A 24,009-nucleotide genomic window follows, 5' to 3' on the forward strand; every position below is an offset into this window, starting at 1 on the left:
CCTCAGAACATGGCAAATCATATGGAACAAAACCATCAGGAGCTCTATTTGTTCCTATAAAATCATATTTCACTGGTACTATATCCTGGAACATCTCCACTCGATCCATTCATCTACTTCTAATCTTTGTTGGAGATGTGCACAGAAGAGGCGGGTACCCTACTCTACATATTTTGGACATGTTTAGAATTAGATAGTTCTGACACACTGTAAAAACTTGGATTTCCAAATTTGTTGACAACACGCCAGCTCCAGACCCCCTACACTAACTCTCAGGGGTACTTCTTACAAAAGTGTCACCTTTTACCAACCATTCCTTCTACAACACTACCCACCCCTGATTTCTTCCCCATGGTCTGGAATTCAGCAGGCTTGACAAAAGAATGTATATACAAGACAAAGGAAAAATTGGAAGGAGACTCAATATCCGTATGGATTTACTGTTACCCCTTACCCTCATAAAAGACACTGACAAATAATGGAAACCCTACTATTGCAAGCTAATAGGACTTTAAAGGTACCACACCCAATTTAGTATAACACATATCAATTTTTATTGTACAAAAACCTAAAACTAAAAACTCTTAAGTTTTTTGTACAATAAAAGTACATTTAAAGTCCTATTAGCTTGCATGATGGGATTCATTTATATGCATGCTTTCTTTGGGTAAACACTCACAAGTTAGATCCACAGAAGGCCTGTTCCTCTTGCAACATGACCCAACTTTGGCTGCACAGTTACCTGCTTCATAAGGATCATTTTTATAGTATTGTTTCCCAGAAAATTCAACTTCTCTACCATAGGCAAGCTGATTTTAGTCTTTTCTGCTAGCTTCACCTCCTTACCTTTTCTCATCTTAAAGCCGCTCATCAAGTAATTTTTTCATCTTTCCATCTATTAAATCTTCTGCCCTTGTTGTTTTAACTTTGGATAGTAAAACATTTTTTTTCTGCCAGTAAATACCCTTTACAGCCCACTTCCTCTTTCTTGTCTGGTAAAAAGCCAAGACCAATGACATTATGCACAGATCTCTCTCTAACTCTCGTGAGAGTTTGCCAGCAAGGGAAGGAAGGATTAGTCATAGGAAAGCCAAGGAGAGCTGGAGGGGCTGGATGAGGGTGAAGATAACAGGTGACTGCAAATATCCATGAGTATTCATGAAGAGAGGAGAAATGTGCAGGCAAGCAGTGGTGTGAGCGTGTCTGTCTGTATATATGTGTATGTGTGTGTGCCTGTATGTATGTGTGTATATATATATATATATATATATATATATATATATATATATATATATATATACTAGAGATCGACTGATATATCGAGGGCCGATATGCACTTTCCCCGATATATGGGAATCAGCCTTTTGATTTACCGATTTTGCTGATATTTCGGGAAAGTGCATGTACCAGGGTGATGCCTGCACCTAGAGGCATCACCCTGGTACCGGTGTCCATAGCCGACGGTCGGCTGTCTTGTAATGACAACCGATGCGGCTCCCCCCTTCCGCTGCTCACTCGGGTCTCCCATCCCACCGGGAGATCCGGGGATCCTACCTTCACCGCCGCCATTTGACCGGGTCTCCATTTCTTTGAATTCGGCTCCGCCGAGTACCCGAAGGTGATGTCATGACATGACATCACTTCCGGGTACTGGCGGCGCCAAATTAAAAAACTTACAGCATTCAAAACAGCCAAACTTGGCGTTTTGAATGCTTTTAAGTGCAGAGGAGGGGTTTGGGGTATTTTAGACCCCCAGACCCCTCCACCACAGTACCTGTAGACATTAAAAAAAAAAGAAAAAAAAATTTTAATGTCCGAAAATATTGGCCAATACCGATATCCGATGACCAAAAAATCGGTATCGGTATTGGCGGTAAAAAAACGATATTGGTCGATCACTAATATATACAGTATATATGTGTGTCTGTGTGCCTCTGTGTGTGTGTAAATCCTGGAAGTGAACAGTTAGCCGTTCAGCTGCCAACAGTTCAAATGAGTGCAGCCAGACTTAGTGGAGGGAGATTTCTGCAGCTTATTTGGCAAGTACAGAATCACAGTATATATAAAATAATATGCAAAGTGGTTGGAGGGAAGCTTCAGAATGGCAAATATGTTTTTATTACATATTATGTGTGCAGACTGCAGTTCCTCTTTAAGTTGACATGGGGGAAAATATTGTTCACTATATTCATCATGTCTCCTGTAATGCTGACTTATGACATATCTGTTTTTAAATTAAAATTGCCCAACAAAGAATTCCTTATCAAGAAATCTCCAGTCTAAGTTTTTTTTATGCAAGACGGTTTATATATTTAGCAACACAGAATTGTAGTTATATGCACTTCTCTCTGGTTTTCTTGATATTTTATATATTTCTGCTCTGCAGGTTCTGTACTTAAGTCTGTTAACCACAGGGTGGAGTATATTACCAATTATATTTCATAAGAATACATTAAAGGTAGAACATGTATAATGTTCACATAAGTAAAATGTAAAGTGTGCCTCCATCCACATTCATTGTGGTTTTAGACAAAGTGGGAAAGTGTTAGAGTCTCTTCCAGTTTTTATTTTTATTTTTTGTTTACAGTGTTAGGTTTCATCAATTGGTTATTCCTTCCCTATCTGCCCTTATAACAATATTTTGACCAGGATAGGAAGGGAGGAAATTGTTAAACAGGAACAGAGCACAATAAAACAATGGCAGGAATTTAAGTTTTCCCCTACTAAAATTATGTTTGTATTGTTATTTGTGTCACTGTTGGATAATAAACCTAACATTAGAAAATATCACTTTAATCAGGCTACAAAAAGTAGAAAAATTGGAGAGAGGTTCCAACCCTTGTAAATGAGCAATAAAGGTCTGCACATCACTATTATCTACACCAAGGATCCTCAAACTATGGCCCTCCAGCTGTAGCAGAACTACACATCCCATGAGACATTGTAAAACTGACATTCACAGACATGACTAGGCATGATGGGAATTGCAGTTCCTGAACAACTGGAGGGCCATAGTTTGAAGACCCCTGATCTACACCATTTAGCAACCGACAATAGATTTTTTAGGGTGCCTAAACCCCTCCACGGTGTAACAATCTGTTAGTACAAACATTTTAAATATATAGAATAAGCACACCACATAACAAAAATGATTTAGCAATAAAGTTGTATTAGGCATATACAGTGCCTTAAAAAAGTATTTATACCCCTTGAAAATTTCCACATTTTATCATTTTACAACCAAAAACGTAAATGTATTTTATTGGGATTTTATGGGATAGACCAACACTATGTGGCACATAATTGTGAAGTGGAAGGAAAATGATAAATGAGTTTCAAAATGTTTTACAATTAAATATCTGAAAAGTGTGGCATGCATTTGTATTCAGCCCCCTGTAGAACCACCTTTCACTGCAAATACAGCTGCAAATCAATCTGGTTATGTTTCTACCAGCTTGGCACATCTAGAGAGTGACATTTTTGCCCATTCTTCTTTGCAAAATAGCTCAAGCTCTGTCAGATTGGATTGAGAGCGTCTGTGAACAGCAATTTTCAAGTCTTGCCACAGATTCTCAATTGGATTTAGGTCTGAACTTTAATTTGCCCATTCTAACACATGAGTATGCTTTGATCTAAACCATTCCATTGTAGCTCTGGCTATATGTTTAGAGCCGTTATCCTGCTGGAATGTGAACCTCCGCCCCAGTCTCAAGTCTTTTGCAGACTCTAACAGATTTTCTTCTGAGATTGTCCTGCATTGTGGCTCCATCTATCTTCCCATCAACTCTGACCAGCTTACCTGTCCCTGCTGGAGAAAAGCATCCCCACAACATGATGCTGCCACCACTATGTTTTACGATAGGGATAGTGTGTTCAGGGTGATGGGCAGTGTTAGTTTTCCTGCCACACATAGCGTTTTGCTTTTAGGCCTAAAAGCTCATTTTGGTCTCATCTGAACCTGTGCACCTTCTTCCACATGTCTGCTGTGTCCCTAACATGGTTTCTCGCAAACTGCAAATGGGACTTTTTAATGGCTTTCTTTAAACAATGGATTTCTTCTTGCCACTCTTCCATAAAGGCCAGATTTGTGGAATGCGCGACTAATAGTTGACCTGTGGACAGATTCTTCCACCTGAGCTGAGGATCTTTGTAGCTCCTCCAGAGTTACCATGGGCCTCTTGGCTGCTTCTCTGAATAATGCGTTCCTTGCCTGGCCTGTCAGTTTAGGTGAATAACCATGTCTTGGTAGGTTTGCAGTTGTGCCATACTCTTTCCATTTTCAGATGATTGATTGAACAGTGTTCCGTGAGATGTTCAAAGCTTTGGATATTATTTTTTTATAACCTAACCTGCTTTAAACTTCTCCACAAATTTATTCCTGATCTGTCTGCTGTGTACCTTAGCCTTCATGATGCTGTTTGTTAACTTAGGTTCTCTAGAACAGCCTTTTTCAACCAGGGTGCCCAGGCACACAGGGGTGCCTTGAGATTTCTTCAGGGGTGCCTTGGCAAAATGCCTAAAAATTGCCCAAAAATTGTATACAAGCCGGCATGAGGATGAAGCCTGCCTTTTAGGTACACAAAGCCACAGGTTTTCATTGTGCACCATTACTACCTTCTAGCTGCCGGCATCCTAACAACCAGTGGCATCAGTTGATATGGAGGATGTCAGTTGCCTGCTTAGCATCCTTGTTTGACCCTCCCTTGCCCCTCTTCATCAGCATTGGGGTCACATTAGCTGAGTGATGGAGAAAAACTGAGCGAGAAGAGAAACATTGGAATACTAGTCAATACCAGTTTACAAAAGTGTATTTGCTTTGGAAGAATAAATCACCTCTAACGTTGGGTATCCTATGTGTGTGGATGTTGCTGCATTATGTAAAACTATTAGAATTGTTTTTACATTTTAGAATGGGGCGCCTCGAGACTGTCCATAATTTTAAAGGAGTGCCTTGACTGAAAAAAGGTTGAGAAACACTGCTCTAGAAAACCTCTGAGTGCTTTACAGAACAGCTGTATTCATACTGAGAATAAATTACACACAGGTGGACTCTATTTACTAATTAGGTGACTTCTAAAGGCAATTGGTTCCACTAGTTTTTAGTTTGGGGTATCGGAGTAAAGGGGGCTGAATACAAATGCACGCTAAACTTTTCAGAAATGTATTTTTAAAAAATTTTGAAAATCATTTATCATTTTCCTTCCACTTCACAACAATGTGCCATTTTGTGCTGGTCTATCGCATAAAATTCCAATGCAATACAAATTTCAAGGGGTATGAATACTTTTTCAAGGCACTGTACATACAATTTTAAAATAGGTACAAATATCCACAAATGTAATATATCACATCAAGCATAATATAGTGTAGGTATTCGCTACATGCATATATATACACAAGTACAGTGAGCACCACTTAAATCATATAGCAGCTGATGTTCAGGAATACATGTGTAGCCAGGTGTTGGGCTACAACAACATGAAGGAGACCTAGCTGTTTTTTTGCCTCTCTCTTGCTACCTTGATATTAATGTTATGCTGCATCATCCTCCTCTATCCAGCAGGGGATGAGCTAAAGCCAAGCAAGCCCATAGACTTTGATATAGAACGCTAAGAATGGCTACACTATATTAGTTCACTACAGATCCCAATCTGCACTCTGCAGTAGGAGGAGCGCAGAGACAATCTTTTTTAAACTGCCTGGGAAAGTTCTTCCTCTTAGCACCGAGGGAGTTTGTGGGAGAGCACCTCTGTCTGATATTCACCTGCCAGCTGGAGACCATACCATTGGAGAGCCGAGCCTGAGACTGGGAGTGAGAACACCTGGGGGCAGGGTAGCACCGCCCACATTGCAGCACCTGCACTACTGCAGCAGGGAGACAGGAGCGTTCACTCACCCTCTACTTCCCTACCACTGGCCACTGAAGGTTTTTTGGGGAGAGACTGAGGAGGCCCCCTTCTACAGCAGGTGGTCACATGCATCCCATGAACTGGTGAGAGGGCTATTCGCCCATTGCTGATACTGCTAACAAGGACTAGACCACTGTGAGCAGGACACTAAGTGTACCCAATCCATACCGCACCCATAATGTACTCTATGCCACACTTTTTCCACATCTAGTTGCACCTATATATAACTTTTAACACATCTGAACCACACCTACCTTGCACCTGTGCAGAGATTATACTAAACCTACACTGTACCTATACTGCATGCAGGTTAACTGGGACTGTTGTTAAAGGGCCCCAATGATAGCCAGCTAAGGAACATCCTAAAGGACTGCCCCTACAATAATTATTCTGCAAGCTCCTTTTGTTCCCCTGCCCCCTCCCCTAACAAGGGGTTACAAATCTCAAGACTTAGATGGTACGTTGTGGTATATGCACTTTCCCTCAGGTTGTCTCTCTAATTGTATTTGTTCAGAATAGCTTGTAGTCCTATGTATAAACTTGCTCCAAAATAATTAAAAAGGTAGGAAATGTTTTTCTTAATGTTTTTTTAAGTTGCTGTGTGAATGGGAACACATACACATTTGAGGAAGCTTTGAAAATGTGACTGTTAAAATACACAACATTTAGTAGTGGGGTGGGGGTTCTCTTTCCTGGCCATCAGCTGAGTCGCACTTCGCGTGTGCTTGCTATGGGGCACACGTTGGCCGAGGTGAGGAGCCAGAAGCGCCGGCGCAGCACCCGAGAAGAGAAGGATCGGGGCTGAACTGTCCAAAACCATTGCACAGATGAGGTAAGTATACCATGTTTGTTATCTAAATTTTTTTTAAAAAATGAGCATTTACAATAACTTTAAGCTGGCCATACACAATACAATATGATTGTACAATCTCTGTAGAATCGCCTTTAGATTTACCAAAGTAAGTAAGAGATAAGCCAATGTGCTTGGCAGAAAAGACATTAGAAAATGCTTCTGGAACTTAAAAGGAGACCAAAAAAATTATAGAGGGAAGGAGTGTTTCCAGATGGGGGGAGAAAACGGGGAAAGGGATAGGGGAGGGAATAATGTAGCGCAACTTTTTTTTTTTTAATTATTTTTTTGCATTAATTGTTTTGTATTTTGAAAATTAATAAAATGTATATAATAATAAAAAAAAAAAGAAAATGCTTCTATATATTATAAAAAGGGAAATTCTGCCTGAAAAGGTGAACTTAGCCTTTACCAACCCCTACCTTGACACCTCCTTCCATCGACAAGCAGGAAGCCTGGTGGACAAATGCATTCATAAGAACCGATTGTATTAGAGCAGCTTCCTCCTCCCTGGCAAGCTTCATCCATCTCTTGGCATTCATCAATGTCTGCAATCAAAGTTTTGGCAAACAAATCAATTATTTCATGATTGGATAGCCCATTATTTTTAAACCTTATTACTCTGCAACTTGACAGAACATAGTTGCTTCATTGTATCCCAAGGAACATATATTTAAAGCAATTCTAAGAAATTATGCCTAGTGTGGGTATATTTCTAACAATCTTGACTATGATGCACAAGCTTTAATTTGAGACAGACAGAATTCTTTTGTTCAAAAATGTGAACAGCCATTGGCAGGAGCTTAAATGCATGCTATGTTAGTATAAACAAAATACATTTACATTAACTAGATTGGTAACATAGGTTGCAAAAGGCTACAATATGTTTTACTTTTCAGAAGGTCACAGAATACATGGGCTAGGAAAATACAGGTAAATGCATATAATATGCCAGACATGCACATAGCACACAGATGTGAATGGCTTCATTGGAATCAATGTATTTTTTGTGACAAATGCTTTTTTATGTGCTGCAAAATACACATAAAAGCGCAGAGGTGTGAACCAGGCCTTAAGTGGACTTGCAAGTTCAATAGGTATTTGTGGGGCTTTTCAATGAGACTAGGAGAAAACTATTAATAAAGATGCACTTTTAATTAAATGTTGAAGCACATATACGTTTTAATTATAGGCTAGAGCTCTGGTTTACATGATAATAGTACTAAAACACGGCAACACGGTTAATATATTACCAAATGATAACAGATTTATGCTTCAACAAGTACATTAAACAACAAACACCTACCACTTTGTATTAATATCCATAATGGTTAAGTCTTACAAATCGATCCTGTATGGCTAGCATTAATGTCCCTCTCTACTTTTTCCCTGCCTTCCACCCACCCACTTCTAACCAATTTTTTCCCCCTCTTTACATTATGAGGCCAGGTATACTAACTATAGCCCCCCAACCAGGTCCTACACCACTACCCTTTCCAGGTGGGGGGGGGGGGGGCGCTGATCCAGCACTGTGATGCTGCCCTGACACCGCTGGTCCCCTCCACTCCCATCTGCTGATGTGTTAATTTTCCTCTATCCTGACAGGAACCTGCTGCTGCCCATCCAATAGGAAGTGTCTATTTTAGACAGGCACTAACCTTGGCATCCAAAGAAGGACCCAAACGAGCATGTAAACAGAAGAGAAGACTCTGGACTGGAGCGTCACATGGCTGTGGCTACATGTAAGGCCCCTTACACACATACAGTCCGTTCAGTTCATCAGTTCAGTCACGTCAAAATGTATCAGTTTTCCATCCGTTTTTCATCCATTTTTCATCCGTTTTTCATTTGTTGTCATCCGTTTTTCTTCAGTTGTTATCCGTTTTTCATCCGTTTTTCGTCAGTTGTTATCCGTTTTTCATCCGTTTTTCTTCAGTTGTTATCCGTTTTTCTTCCGTTTTTCATCAGTTATCTGTTTTTCATCAGTTGCCATCCGTTTTTCATCCATTGTCATCCGTTTTTCATACATTGTCATCCGTTTTTCATCCGTTGTCATCCGTTTTTCGTCCGATCCGTTTTTTGACGGATGAAAAATAGGGCATTCATACGTTCAAAAAAACGGACATTGACGGAAGTGGATGAAAACGGATGTTAACTGATGATCATCCGTTGTCATCCGTTTTTACATAGAGTTACATTGATGTCCGTTTTTCATCCGTCAACGGATGGATGAAAAACGGACAAACGGACAGCATGTGTGAAAGGGGCCTTAGTCAAAAGGTTTTTTTATTTTTTTATTCAGTGATTAATTAGGGACTGGTCGTGGGGAATGGGGCTTTAAATGCTGTGTTTTTTTTTCTTTCTTGAAAACATATCATGCACACATCTACTGCCTTTGGTAAGATGCAGCACTCTAGCACGATTCCAGGGTGCTATGCTATAAAATCATACGCAGATGTTAGATAGGATGGTGCAGGAGAGGAACTATGTATGCTCAAATGTGATGAACCCTATCATCTAACATTACCTTCTTTTTATTTACTGGTATTATGCTGTAAGGTTCAAAAGCATCCCTAATGACCTCCAACTGGAGGTACTATTGCAGGACAATTCAGCCTAGTATCCTTCAAGCGTGACATTTTGAAAGCTTTAGATGGGACATCTGTTTTTTCTGCTAAAAAGATAATCCTATCAGGAATGTATTAAAATTCAATTTATTTCTTGGATTTTTTTTCCTTAACCTTCTGCCAACAATTTCTCTTAGCAGCCAATAAAAAAATGTGACAGGATAGCAGACCTCACACTAGATTTAATTCATCAATCGGCATTCCTATTATTTCCCCATACCCCTTAACAGCGAATCCTAAAGCTTTTATATCCAGCCATAAAAAGTTTGTTTAACAAAAATATTTGTTTTACATAATTCATCTGTCATTTTTCTAATTTTAAGCAGAAAACACATGGGAAACAAATAGGATATCACCATCTATGCCCCACAAGCAGATGTTTATAATACATGTTCTGTCTGTTTTCATTAGGCATCATAAATATTGTAAAGAAACTTTGGGTAGTGTTAACCCTAATTGCTGGAACGCATTTGAGGCTTTTTGTTACTTTTGATCTATTTGTTAATGTAAACTTGCCATATGTTTTCAAGATTTTCAAAGTGCTCAAAATATAAACAAAGCCTTTTAAGAAAGTAGTTTCAGAAAGCTTGATATGGATCATTTACCAACTTTTTAGAATTGTTTTTTTTTTTCAGAGAACCATAGCATCAACATAAACGTATATTTATAATATGACGCTATGATAAAAAATTTCAAAATAATACTATAATCAAATTGAAACATAGGAATTAAATGGCCATGACCAGTGTTATGCATAGGAAGCACCTGCATTGGGTCCAATCCAAGTCTAGTGTAATATTTAAGTGTCTGTGTTTAGCACTATTCTGTATCATCATCTGCACTGCAGCTGTTGCCCTCTTCTGTACTGTAGACAATATCAGTAATATATATATATATATATATATATATATATATATATATATATATATATATATTAGCAAGAGGAAAGGAACCACTCTAAAATCTTAGTATTTGAGCACCAGTGGGGAAGATATGGAATGCCGGAATTGGTGCTCCTAGAGAACAGATCATATAAGGTGGGAAAAAAATTATTTTTAAAAATAACTGGAAAAGCCTCGATGAAAGTAATCAGACTTTCAGGAATTTACTGACTACATCAATTTGTCATGACACTGCAATGCCTTAATACTATTTTTTTTTTAGATCATGTAATTCTATAAGTTGACAGCACTTAATGGGCAATGCTCTTAGCTGAATCAAGGTTCCAGGTCTGTTCTGACCTCACCTGCCTTTACTTCTGTGATGAAGGAGGAGACATTTCCGCCGAAACATGTGTGGCTTTACTTGTGAACTGTCAACTGTAAACTTCCTAAATATAACCTCAGGTGTGACAAACCTTTATACTGAGTGAGCTTCTAAACTAGGAATCCTCAAACTACGGCCCTCCAGCTTTTGCGGAACTGCACGTCCCATGAGGCATTGTAAAACTCTGACATTTACAGACATGACTATGCATGATAGGAATTGAAGTTCCTGAACAACTGGAGGGCCATTGTTTGAAGACCCCTGTTCTAAACCCATCCAAAAGTACCCTGTGAAATGCATTTTCTGTCACTTTCAGAGAGGGGGCAGCCTGGGACTCTAACAGGGCTCATCTATACCACACCTCCAGTGGTTACAAGCCTCCTTGAAGGATGACGTAGCCCAGGCCACTTCCATTGATACTAGACCAGTCCAACGCTTGAAAATTGCGAAAAAAGGAAACATGGACTTTGCAGGCACTGGGTATCATAAAATCACATACTCTATTTTACAATGCAATATCAAAAAAAGTTTTTTGATGTTTTTAAATGCATTGTAAAATAAAGTATGTGATTTTATGATACCCAGTGCCTGCAAAGTCCATGTTTCCTTTTTTCGCAATTTTTGACCCAATTTAGGATTTGGCACTTATTACCTTACCTTACCCATACGCCCAGCACACCGCTATCTGGGAGCGTATTTTCCAACTTCTCACCAGTCCAACGCTGTCACACACACACATTGAATTAAACATATTTTTGTCCTTGTGTAAGTATTTGGCCACAATTTCCATTTTTAAGCCTCTGTGCAATGTATATCATTGTCACCACAGGAAGCACGTTTATCTTATTAAAAGACACTCAAAATTAAAAAAAAAAATGGGACAGTGATATATTGCCTTTACTGTACACTATGCATTTTTAAGAATGATTAGCCTAAAATGTATGCAAGACATTTAAAATGTTACAAAAATATGGTAGAAATTGACTTCAGCATGAAGAAAATAATAAATAAATAAACTTGTATTTTTAAAACCTGTTGCCAACTTTAAATAAGTGTCTAACTGTGGTGTAAAAAAAAAAATAAAAAAATAAAAGTGAATAACTAGCAAACAATGTGCAAACACAATTTCTTCTAGCTTTAAACAAAATGAATGTAGTCTATTTTCTGGAATGTTTTTTCAAAACAATGGCAATTTAATAAAAGAAAATATATGTAAAAGGTGTTATAAGTGCTGTGGAAAGTAATTAAAGAGCAACTCGTTTTTAGAGCTCATGCACACGGCTGCCAAAAACACAGCATTTTATCCATACTGTATATTGTATGTCTCTGAATGCAATTATATTGTTTTCTATGGGCAGATGCGTAAAATCAGAATAGAGAAAACTGCATCTATGGTTAGTAATTGTTACTTGTGCGCATATAACTGTGTGTAATTGCATGCACATTCATACATGTGCACGAAAATTTAATGGATTGGACGTAGAATTTTATGCACCTATATACGCAATATAAATGCAGGCACTAAATTTCTGTATGCAATGTCATGGAAAAAACTACTATATTAAAATGAATGTGACTACGTAATCCAATTCAGGAATTCAGTGGAAGTTTTAAAAATAATGTGAGCATTTCAATATATCTGAGTGATATCAAAAAATGAATCACAAGTATATTTCCAGTAAAACATCTGAATGTTCAATTATGTGCTATTTATGTGCTTGTTGTAATTTATCGTGAGGTGTAACCTTTACACAAAAAAGTGGACCAAAAACCCTACACCCTCCTAACCCAGCCAGCCCCTGCTGCACTCACCTCCATGGGTGAATATCTGTCACTGTCTGGGCCACTGCAGCCGTCTGGCAATCGGAAAGCTCCACTCTTATTCACTGTATTTCTTTTGGGATTAATCAGTGCAATTCTGATTGGTCATAGTGGTCACGTGCCAGCATGTGACCGATCAGAAACTCTATGAATTCTCCCAGAAGCCCTAAGGAAAGACAAGGCGCTTAAACTTCTTCGCCTTCAGTTGCCACTATGCCCATGATTAAGACCATCCCTATAAATAAGCCCTGCTGTGGGTGAAATATATTGGGGCCTGGCTTTGGATGGGAGTGAGCAGTGTGCTGTCATTGCAATAAACCTTGCCTGGAGTTGAACATCTTCAGTGTGCAGCCTGTTATCTGGCGATGGTTCACATTTATATAGCCTAAATCTCCATCTACAATATTTTACAGACCTAACCACACAATATTTTGTAAGTAGTATTTAATTTGAATTTAAAGCAGAACTCTGGGGGAATGGGTTAACTGCTCGTTTTTGTGTAGGGTAGAGGATTGCCGAGATATACTCCTATATATATATATATATATATATATATATATATATACTATATATCCTATATACTATATCCTATATTCTCCTATACTAAGCAATCAGCAACCATATGTACAAAAAAGTATATGTACTACTGTAGTAAACAGTACATAATACACAGTGTGCCGGATTCAGGAGTACCTAACACTGTCAGTATAGAAGGCAGGACTAGTGGGCACTGTTACTGTCACTGCTACCACCTGCAATGTATTTAAAAAACCAATGAGCAGCAGCCCATCAGCTGCATGGTAGCAAGCTTTGAATGGTTGGACGCAAGCTCCTAAAAAAAAAAAAAAATATATATTGTCCCTTAATGTGCATTTTTACATTACAAAATAGCAGATATACTGGCCTGACCCGTGAATATCAGCCAAGTGGGGACTGCATGGGCCACCAGTTGGTCAGTCCTGCTTTATATGGATAGGTAAAAAGTTAAAATGAATGGGCGTGTGAGTATCCATGCCCTCAGGAGAATATAAAACACAAGCATGATGATAGCTTTCATAGTGATATTCTACTGCAGGGCATTTTAGATTTAGTAAATCAGCCCCTTGCCCCCAATTCATTGAGCCAGAAAAAGTAAACAGATCAGCAGTTTTAACATTTCTAGTTGTAAGCTTGTCCTGGGTTAGTGATTCAGAAAATATTAAAGCCAGAGTCAGCTAGGCAACTAGTAATTTTAGAAGGATGTTGGCAAAGGCAGCCTACATATTTCTCAGGACAGGTTTCCTTTATTAAATAAAACAGGCTTTGCATCTGAGTCCTGAATGACATACCAACGTTTCTAAACCAGTATTCTCCAGTAATAAAGGGAAACCTGCACTTAGAGAAACATTTCCATTGTGGCCTCTGCTTTTGAAAAGGCAAGGCTGATTAAGTGGCTTCTATATTCACTGACCTGCAGCTGATGATTTAATTCTGGCTTCAGCTGTTTCATGCTTGTATTGAGTCAACAGGCAACTAGCATTTTTGTATAGGAAATAAGCAACGACAGGGGCAAAATGTTTAAATCTGCAAAGGTTTCCAATAGACTGCATTTGCATCATTAAACATGAAATATACACAGGGAGCACCTTGCATCAAAGTGCCAGCTACCTCATGGGTGTGGGGGATTGCGTACAAATCCAATAGAAATCCAACCCTTACCATAACCATAGATATACCTCTGAGCTTAGTGAAAAATTCACTTTCTGAAATTTCGCTTTGCAAGAACACCCAATCATGTAAAAGGGAAATAAGGAAAAAAAACTGCATTTTTGCTTGTACATGATGGAATAAAGGAGGTCAGAGGAGCTTCGTTTTATTCACTAAGCTTTTGGTAAAATGTTATTTCAAAGTGAACTATCTTTAGCACATCAACCCCAATGAAACAAAAGGCAGTGGAATAAAATACTGATGCAGCCAAATGGGGAGGGCTATTGTATTATTTCATAAGGAGGTCAAAATAAATAATCAATTATTTTTTAATTAAAAAAAGTAAGTTACATAGTTACAGAGTTAGTCAGGTTGAAAAAAGACACAAGTCCATCTGGCTCAAATAATAAAAAACAAAAAAAAAAGCAGTAAAGAAAACCCAACCATACAATCCCATATACACAATCCTAAACCCGCAGTTGATCCAGAGGAAGGCGAAAAACCCCAGCAAAGCATGATCCAATTTGCTACAGCAGGGAAAAAAAAAATCCTTTCTGATCCCCCGAGAGGCAATCGGATATTCCCTGGATCAACTTTACCTATAAATATTAGTACCCATTTATATTATGTACACCCAGGAAAGAATCCAGGCCTTTTTTTAAAGCAATCTAGTGAGCTAGCAAGAACCACCAAGGTAATGGAAGTAACATTTCTATTTCAACATTACCTTCACATTGGTCTCCAGAGGATAATAGCTTGTAGCCTTCATTGCATATACAAGTGAACGATCCCCTGGTATTCCTGCACTGTCCATTGTCACAAAGGCTTTGAACTTGGCATTCATCAATGTCTGATGAAAATAAGAGTCAGAAAATTAAAACAAAATTAGACATGATGTACATTAAATTGTATTTCTTAACATATATATATATATATATATATATATATATATATATATATATATATATATATATATATCTGCTATATTGCAAAGTAGTATGCAAGAAAAAAAAAGGAAAAAGATTATAATGCTGATCAAATGTAATCAGAGAAAATGAAATGCAGGTATAATATGAATGGTTTGCCCCAGTATCTTTTTGGTGCTTAGTAGGCCTTACATTCTTAACCACTTGCCGACCGCTGCACGACTATTTACTGCGGCGGTCAGCCCCGTACAGGCAAAGTGACGTAGTACTACGTCGCTAGCCTGAGAGCCTCTAGGGGGCGAGCGTGCGCCGCCGGAGGCGTGCTCCCGTCCCCGCTCGTTCCCTAACAAGTCTGCGCGTGTCCCGGTCACTCGCGATCTCCCGGTGGAGAGGGAGAAAGGCAGGCGGCTGATGTAAACAAAGCCGCCTGTCATTCTCCCTGATCTAACTGCAGAGATCATACCATCCTGCTATGTAGGATCGTATGTCTCTGTGGTTACATCACTAGCCACACCCCTTTACAGTTAGAAGCATGCACCTAGGGACACACTTAACCCCTGCATCACCAATAAAGTTAACCCCTTCCCTGCCAGTGTCATTTTTGCAGTAACAGTGCGTATGTATAGCACTGATTACTGTAGTAATGTCATTGGTACCCCCAAAAGTGTCAAAAATGTCAGTCCGCCGCAATGTCGCAGTCCCGCAAAAAAATTGCAGATTGCCGCCATTACGCGTTAAAAAAAAAAACACCAAAAATTACAAATCTTTCCCTTAGTTAGTAAATGCAATAACTTTTGCGCAAACCAATCAAAATACACTTATTGCAATTTTTTTTTACCAAACATATGTACCAGAAAAACGGAATTTTTGTAAAATCTTACCTGTAAAATTCCTTTCTCTGAGTCCTCCGACAGTCGCCGCCTCTTCATATTCGTCACATATGGGGTATTAGACTTTGCTCCGAAGGAGTAGCTAGGCAACAGAATATGTTAACAATAAAGCTTTTAACATATCCCACCCTCAAGGGGTGGTCCCCTCAGTCAATACCCTCCTACTTCCTGCAACCATATCTCAGTTTTAGTGGAATAGCAGTAGAGTATACAACCAAACCCCAAAAGAGGGGCGGGGGCGGCGACTGTCGGAGGACTCAGAGAAAGGAATTTTACAGGTAAGATTTTACAAACATTCCGTTTTCTCTTACGTCCTCCGACAGTCGCCGCCTCTTCATATTCGTCACATATGGGGACGTCCCAAAGCAGTGCAAACATGAGGGGTGGGAAACGCATCCGCGCCGAAAGGGCAACGCAGTCTCCGCATCAAAGAAAGGAACCTTACCAAAGGAAGGAAACCAGCTGGGCAACAGTAAAAAACAAGTGCTCAACAGGAGCAACAACCCAGGAAAAGACAAAAAAACCAGGGGATACAAAAAACTATCCCAACAGCCAGGAGTCCCCAACGAAGGACCCTATGGAACAGCCGCACTAAGAACCTTGCGGCCAAAGGAAGCATCCGCCGATGCCTGAACATCTACTTTGTAGAACTTTGTGAAAGTGTGCACGGTCGACCAGGTCGCCGCCTTACACACCTGGGCTACAGAAGCCCCATGACGACAGGCCCAAGACGTACTCAAAGATCTAGTAGAGTGCGCCTTCACAGGGACAGGAGGAGCCTTACCCTGCAAAGCATAGGCCTGTTCAATGGTCTGCCTGATCCATTTGGCGATAGTAGAGGCCGAAGCCGCCATGCCCTTCCGAGGACCCTCTGGAAGAACAAACAAGGAGTCAGTCTTACGAAAAGACTCAGTCGATTTAAGGTAAACCCCTATCGCCCGAACAACATCCAGAGAATGCAATCTCACCTCCTTTGGATGTTTAGGCTTCGCGCACAGCGAAGGCAAGACAATATCCTCATTAAGATGGAATTCCGAAACTCGTTTCGGAAGAAAAGAAGGATTAGGTCGCAAGACCACCTTATCCAAATGAATAACCAGGTACGGAGACTTGCAGGACAAAGCCGCCAGCTCCGACACTCTGCGAGCCGAAGTGATCGCCACCAAAAAGGCGACCTTTTTGGACAACATAGACAACGAGATCTCCCTGATCTGTTCAAAAGGAGCATGTTGTAACACAGATAGAACGAGATTCAAGTCCCAAGGGGGCAAAGGATCCCTCCTAGGAGGAACCAGATGCCGCACACCCTGAATAAAGGTGCCAACCAAGGAGTTGGAAGCCACGGGACGTTGAAACAGAACGGCCAGCGCAGACACCTGACCCTTTATCGTAGCCAGCGCCAAACGCTGAGCAACACCCGTCTGAAGAAAAGACAGCACACGGGAAACCGAGTACGTGCGGGGTGAAAACCCCCTGGACTCACACCAGGCAAAATAGGCCTTCCAAGTACGGTAATAAACCTTCCCCGAGGAAGACTTCCTCGCGTTGATCAAAGTATGAACGACCTCTGGAGAGAGACCTTTCTCCTTCAGGACCTCTGTCTCAACAGCCAGGCCGTCAAAGCCAGCGACTGTAAAGCAGGATGGTAAATCGGTCCCTGAGACAGTAGATCGTCTCGAAGAGGTAGACGCCAAGGGGCGTCGACCGCCAGATTCACGAGGTCTGCGTACCAGGACCGGCGAGGCCAGTCCGGTGCCACAAGAATCACCGTGTTGCGTTCCGAGAGTAACCTGCGAAGGAACCTGGACAGCAACTGAATCGGTGGGAACGCGTACATCAGCCTGTACTGATGCCACGGGGCCACTAACGCGTCTGACGCGTCTGCCCGAGGGTCGCGCGTCCTTGCCACGAACCTTCTCACCTTGTTGTTGAGACGAGACGCGAACAGGTCCACATCTGGAAGACCTCACTTCGCGCACAACATCTGGAAGACAGCCGGGTGAAGAGACCATTCCCCCTGATCCAGGGTCTGGCGACTCAGATAGTCCGCCTGCCAGTTCTCCACCCCCGGAATGTGAACCGCCGTTATCGCCGGGACATGAGTCTCGGCCCAAGACAGAATGTCGGCCACTTCTCGAGCCGCCCGGGCACTCCTGGTGCCCCCTTGGTGGTTGATGTAGGCCACCGCCGTGGCATTGTCCGTCTGCACCCGAACCGGGCAGCCCTGCAGCCGGTCCGTCCAGCGATGAAGACAGAGATTTATCGCACGTAATTCCAGAATGTTGATCGGAAGGGAAGACTCTTCCTCCGACCAAGTCCCCTGGGCAGACAGAACGCCCAGAACACCACCCCAGCCCGACAGGCTGGCATCCGTGGTGATCACCGTCCACGAAATAGGACGAAACGACTTGCCCCCGGACACCATCGGGGACTGGAGCCACCACAGAAGGTCTCTTCTGGTGCGATGACTCAACGAGATCTGAAGATCCAGAGATTGAGGTCGCCCGTCCCACTTGGACAGGATCTCCGCTTGGAGACCCCGCGTGTGAAACTGGGCGAAGTGAATCGCCTCGAAGGCCGAGACCATCAATCCCAGACATCTCATGCACGTCCTTAAAGACGAGCGCGGAACGTCCCTGAGGGACCTGACTTCCTCCTGAAGAGTTCTGAGTTTGTCTTCCGGCAGGAAGACCTTCGCTTGTACCGAATCCAGAATCATTCCCAGGTAGGGAAGACGAACCGACGGACTCAGCGTCGACTTTGGAAAATTTATCGTCCAACCAAACTCCTGTAGAGTTTGCATCGTGACAGACAGGTCCTCCTCCAGACCCTGGCTTGTCGCAGACCGAACCAGGATGTCGTCTAGATACCCCAGGACAGAAATGCCCTGGGCCCTCAACAATGCCAGAACCGGTGCAAGCACCTTGGTGAAGACCCGCGGAGCCGAGGCGAGACCAAAAGGCAACGCCACGAACTGGTAGTGATCCTCCGCAATGGCGAATCGAAGGTACCTCTGGTGACCTTCGAAAATGGGGATGTGAAGGTACGCATCCTTCAAATCGATGGAGGCCATGAATTCCCCCGGAACCAGGGCAGCCACCACCGACCGCAGGGATTCCATGCGGAACTTGCGAACCCGCACAGAGCGGTTCAGAGCCTTCAAGTCCAGAATTGGACGAACCTTGCCCTCCTTCCTGGGCACGGTGAACAGATTGGAATAAAACCCCTGAAATCTGTCCCGATGAGGCACCGGAACCACCACTCCCTGAGCCCTCAGGTCCCGCACCGCCAGGTGCAGGTCCCGCAAACGCTCTGGAGACAGTTGAAGATTTGAGGGAAAAAATCTGCTCTCCGGCCGAGAGAGAAACTCGATCTTGTAACCAGATCGAACGATTTCCTGAACCCATCTGTCCCGCACACGGGCCAACCAGGGCTGAAGAAAACCGAGCAAGCGTCCCCCCACCCCAAAACTGGGTGAGGGCGCCCCTTCAGGCCGCACTGTTATGGGCTGCAGATCCGGATTGGCCGGACTTCTGTTTACCAGACCAGGGCTTCTTCTGAGAGCCTTGACCTTTGAACGGCTTGCCCTTGTAGTGCGGCCGAAAGGCACGAAAGGACCCCTGAGGGGGCCGAAAATTAGCATGCTTCTTCCCAGAAGCCCCCTTAGCTTTGGGGAAATGGGGCAAGAGAGTGCTCTTACCCCCGGTGATCCCCTTAATCAACACATCCAGGGACTCCCCAAAAAGGCGAGACCCATCATAAGGTAGATTGGCTAAGGTCTTACGTGAAGACTGGTCCACCGACCAACATTTTAACCAAATCAGGCGGCGAGACAACACCGCCACACTGTGCACACGTGCAGCCAACGGAACCAGGTCCAGGTCCGCATCACACAGATACATGACACCCTGGTGGATTTGATCCACCATATCCAGGGTCGCCGGTGAGGCCGAATCGGCCACTAGGACGCGCCTAAGCATCTGCGTCCAACTTGCGATCGCCTGGGCCGCCATGAGAGAAGCAAACAGAGCCTTAAGCATAGAACCCGTAACAGAATAAGTATGACGGGTAAGAGACTCCAGTCTCCTATCCGTGGCGTCACGGAACACAGGGGAATCCTCTGCAGGAATCGCAGTGGCTTTGTTTAAAACCGCAATTGCGTGATCCACTGGGGGTGGCACACACCACCTTTCATCAGTGGAAGGTGAAAAAGGATAATGCAGCTTGAATCTACTTGGTACAGCAAAAGGTTTGCGTAGATTGCGCCATTGTTCCTTAACAGCGCGCTGAAAATCATCATTGCAGGGAAAAACCTGCGGCGTCCTGCGTTTTCTCTGCGTCCCATAAGCCGCCAAGGCGGCGGGGGGACACACCTCATCCTGCAAACGCAGCGTTTGCTTTATGGAAGCAATCAACTCATCCATGATTGCAAGCTCTTCAGGCGAGCCAGGGGGAGAATTATCAACCCCCTCAACTTCAGCCTCCACCTCAGACCCTATTAGATCAAGAGAGGAGCGGGACCCCGATAAGGAGGCCCCTGCCATAACAGCCCTATCACCTTCACCCTCAGAATCAGAGGAAAGAGCAACTCTGGGCCTTTTAGTAGATTGAGCAGCCACCAGCATCTGCACCTGAGTAGCAAGGCCAGCCACAATAGTGGCCAAATCCCCCCCTGGGGGGGAGACAGCGGTCCCCTGGCTTTCCACCAAGGCTGTAGGAAATTTTCCCTCCTGAGAATCCATTGCCCCTGTAATGCCAGACAACAAAGGGTTAACTGCCCCTTTTAAGCAAGCGCGGCAAGCGCAGCCCACCACACCACACTCAGCACAATAAGACCCCCACAGGGAATATGCAAACTGAACACAGGCAATGGATAGCAAGAACAGAAGGGTAAAACCTGAGGAGACCCTCGCCGCTGCTGCTGCCTCGATCGGTGTTCCTGGAAAGAGGAAGTGATGCTGCCAGGGCGCTCTATGTAAGCCTATGGAGGCTACAAGAAAATGGCCGCCATGCATGTAAAACATGCGGCCGGAGCGGTAGTAGGCAAAATGGCGCCGTTTGGCGCCGAAACCGCCGCTCCACAGTGCAGTAAAAAACACACATTACATTCCAGTATCAGAATACATGTCAGATCGCCGCAGCGATCGCTGTATAGTGCCCAAACATGCCAAAAAACATGCCCCACAGCACACAGCTTCACACACTGATCAGCCTGACACAGACAGTGTCACACATCTCCCCCCCCCCCCCCCTTGCAGCCCACAGCATGCAGCCGAGAGATAGGGAGACAAGCAGTGTGATTAAAGGCAGGTTACACAGTCCCAGACTGACACCCCCCCAGACAGACAGGTCCCCACATAAATACACTTACCTCACATGGCGTGGGGAACCCGCACAGGCGAACAAGCCGCTGCACATGAGGCAGGGAGAGTCGCATTCAAGACGCACAAAATGGGGGTTAAGAAACCGCACAGCGTCCAGTGAGGTAGCCACCTCACCAATCATCCCTGCACCGAACAGGGATGGGTCGTTCACTGTGCCAGGAGCGTTACCTGGCTGAACGCTCGATGGCAGACTGGGAAGCCACTGACCCACGACCTGCGATCAGGGGGATCAGCCCGAGACCCAGTCTGCATGATCCTCTTCATCCGAAGGACTAACTAATGCTGACAAAAATAACAGCTAAGTAAAGGTAGAGAGAAAACTCAAACAAAATTTTAAAAAGAAGAAAGAGTCTGGGGCAGAAAGCCCCAGCACAGAAAAAGCCAGCCACTCCTGACAAGCTAGACATTAAAACTGAGATATGGTTGCAGGAAGTAGGAGGGTATTGACTGAGGGGACCACCCCTTGAGGGTGGGATATGTTAAAAGCTTTATTGTTAACATATTCTGTTGCCTAGCTACTCCTTCGGAGCAAAGTCTAATACCCCATATGTGACGAATATGAAGAGGCGGCGACTGTCGGAGGACGTAAGAGAAACAAATGTTAAAATATTTTGACTTTTACATTTTTTTGGGGAATTTTATATAAAAAAATGTGGAAAATATTGTTATTTTTTCAAAATTGTCGCTCTTTTTTTGTTTATAGCGCAAAAAGTAAAAATCGCACAGGTGATTAAATACCACCAAAAGAAATCTCTGTTTGTGGGAAAAAAAGGATGTCAATTTCCTTTGCGTACAGTGTTGCACAACCGCGCAATTGTCCGTTAAAGTCACCAGTGCCGAATCACAAAATAGGGCCTGGTCTTTTAGCAGCCAAATCCTCCGGGGCTTAAGTGGTTAAATGATTACCATGACTATATTATAATCACATAATCAAATCCTGAATATTGGGAATTCTGTGCATATGTAAACTAAACTGGCTAATTACGGTACCTCAGCCATAATTGATAACAGCCAAAAAATGAATAGAAACCTACTGGACTTTACTGGTACCAGAGAAGGACGGGGATAACGATTGTAGATAAGAAAATACATTTTATTACAAATCCATAAAAAGCATTTTTTTTTTAAAAAAACAGAAAAATGCTTGGTTTAGAACCAGCAGCATATACCTCACCATATTGTTTTAGACCAATGTTGTAAAGCTCACCCTCAAGCCTACAGCAACTGTGTATCACCATCTGCACCACATCTGTGCAACTCATCCCTATTTAAATCCTATTTTGGCGCCAAAATGATGTCATCATTCCGTGTCAAACAAACAATCAGTATGCAAATATGGCCTGCATGTATGCAATTGATAGACAGATGGGCATATGCATGCTCTCCCATACAAACGCCCATCACCAACGTCCAATCAAGCCAACCAGTGGGCAGGAGGGCATGCACATCCACACCCACATTACCGCCCGATGGCACAGCTGTCTCCACTCATATGCCAGTCCCCCCTACCAATGGCTACTAGCGGCCCCCGCTTGCACAGGTCCTACCCGATCGCGCATGCATGAAAGCAAAAACTGCCCGCGCTTGCGCGAACAGCACAGAGGATTTGGGAGGAAACTGGGGTTGGGCATCTAATACCCCCTAGCGCCCAGCACACACGATCCACAACATCAACATGAATCAACATCAACTAAATGGCTCTGAGATGTCACAAAGTTATATTGTCAGCACCAATGGCAACAACTGTATATCACAATAACAACTGAGACTAAAGCAAGAGTATCATATCTCGAGGGGTACAGCATCTTTCCTCTATGTATGTCACACAATAACCCTTATTGCTTGCAATATGTGATATGGAGCTATTACAAATTACCAAAGGTTCTAAATGTTTATTCTATATTTTGCACGAATATCACAACAACTGAAAGTGAAAAAAAACCAGAGCAGCTGTTATAAGAATAGCTTATAACTCAATGAATCATTAAGGCCTGGTGGAGAAGTAGCATTGAGGCAGAAAATCCACCTCGCCTCTCGCTGTAATAGCTTTCTATGAAACTCCTACAACACCTTTTCCAGGACAGTGAATTGATCCATGGATGTATCATGTCTATGTTGGAGAGAAATGGTTTAAAGCATCATTGAGAGTATTATTTAGGGTGTCACCAATTTTAGCAGTTTTACATTGACACAATGTTATTTCCTTTACTCCAGGCTGCTGCTAATTATTTACAGTGGTAACCTATGCCTGAAAACAGACGGTCTCTATTTTTCTGATGATATCTGATGTTTCTTTCGGGAAACAGTAAAGTAAGAGTTATATTTTGTTGGGAGTTACCTATTTTAGCCAAGAGTAAGCAATTGTGTGACATATCTGTGCCTTTTTTATTATTATTGAAACATTTTGCATCATATGAAATGACAGCTGATTAACACATTCAGCAACTAACTACGGAACTCTAACCTAAAATCCTATAACCATCTATAGCTGGACTCTGGTACAGGCATGATGGATGCAGCATATTACATGTTTATTGCCATTTGTTTTATATATATTATTGATTATGATGATTTTTTTTCTTTAAAGACAGGCCATTGCTTTTTGCTGCAAAAACTAAGAGGTCCAGAAGAAGCAATGTTGGCGGAATGC

At 42.5% G+C, this 24,009-nt stretch overlaps 1 protein-coding gene across 2 annotated transcripts in view; it reads right to left on the minus strand.

Moving 5' to 3' along the window:
- The window catches only part of LTBP1 (latent transforming growth factor beta binding protein 1), a 513,632-nt gene that overhangs the window by 52,318 nt on the left and 437,305 nt on the right, over positions 1 to 24,009 (minus strand). For both annotated transcript variants that reach the window (XM_082249446.1, XM_082249447.1), the window contains 2 exons: positions 14,887 to 15,009; positions 7,182 to 7,307 (listed from right to left, as the gene is read on the minus strand). In XM_082249446.1, coding sequence (XP_082105572.1) covers positions 7,182 to 7,307; positions 14,887 to 15,009 — 249 coding nt within the window. The remainder of the gene's footprint in view (positions 1 to 7,181; positions 7,308 to 14,886; positions 15,010 to 24,009) is intronic.

The sequence above is a fragment of the Pelophylax lessonae genome, assembly GCF_965119305.1.
Source record: "Pelophylax lessonae genome assembly, chromosome: 3".
Lineage (NCBI taxonomy): Eukaryota > Metazoa > Chordata > Amphibia > Anura > Ranidae > Pelophylax > Pelophylax lessonae.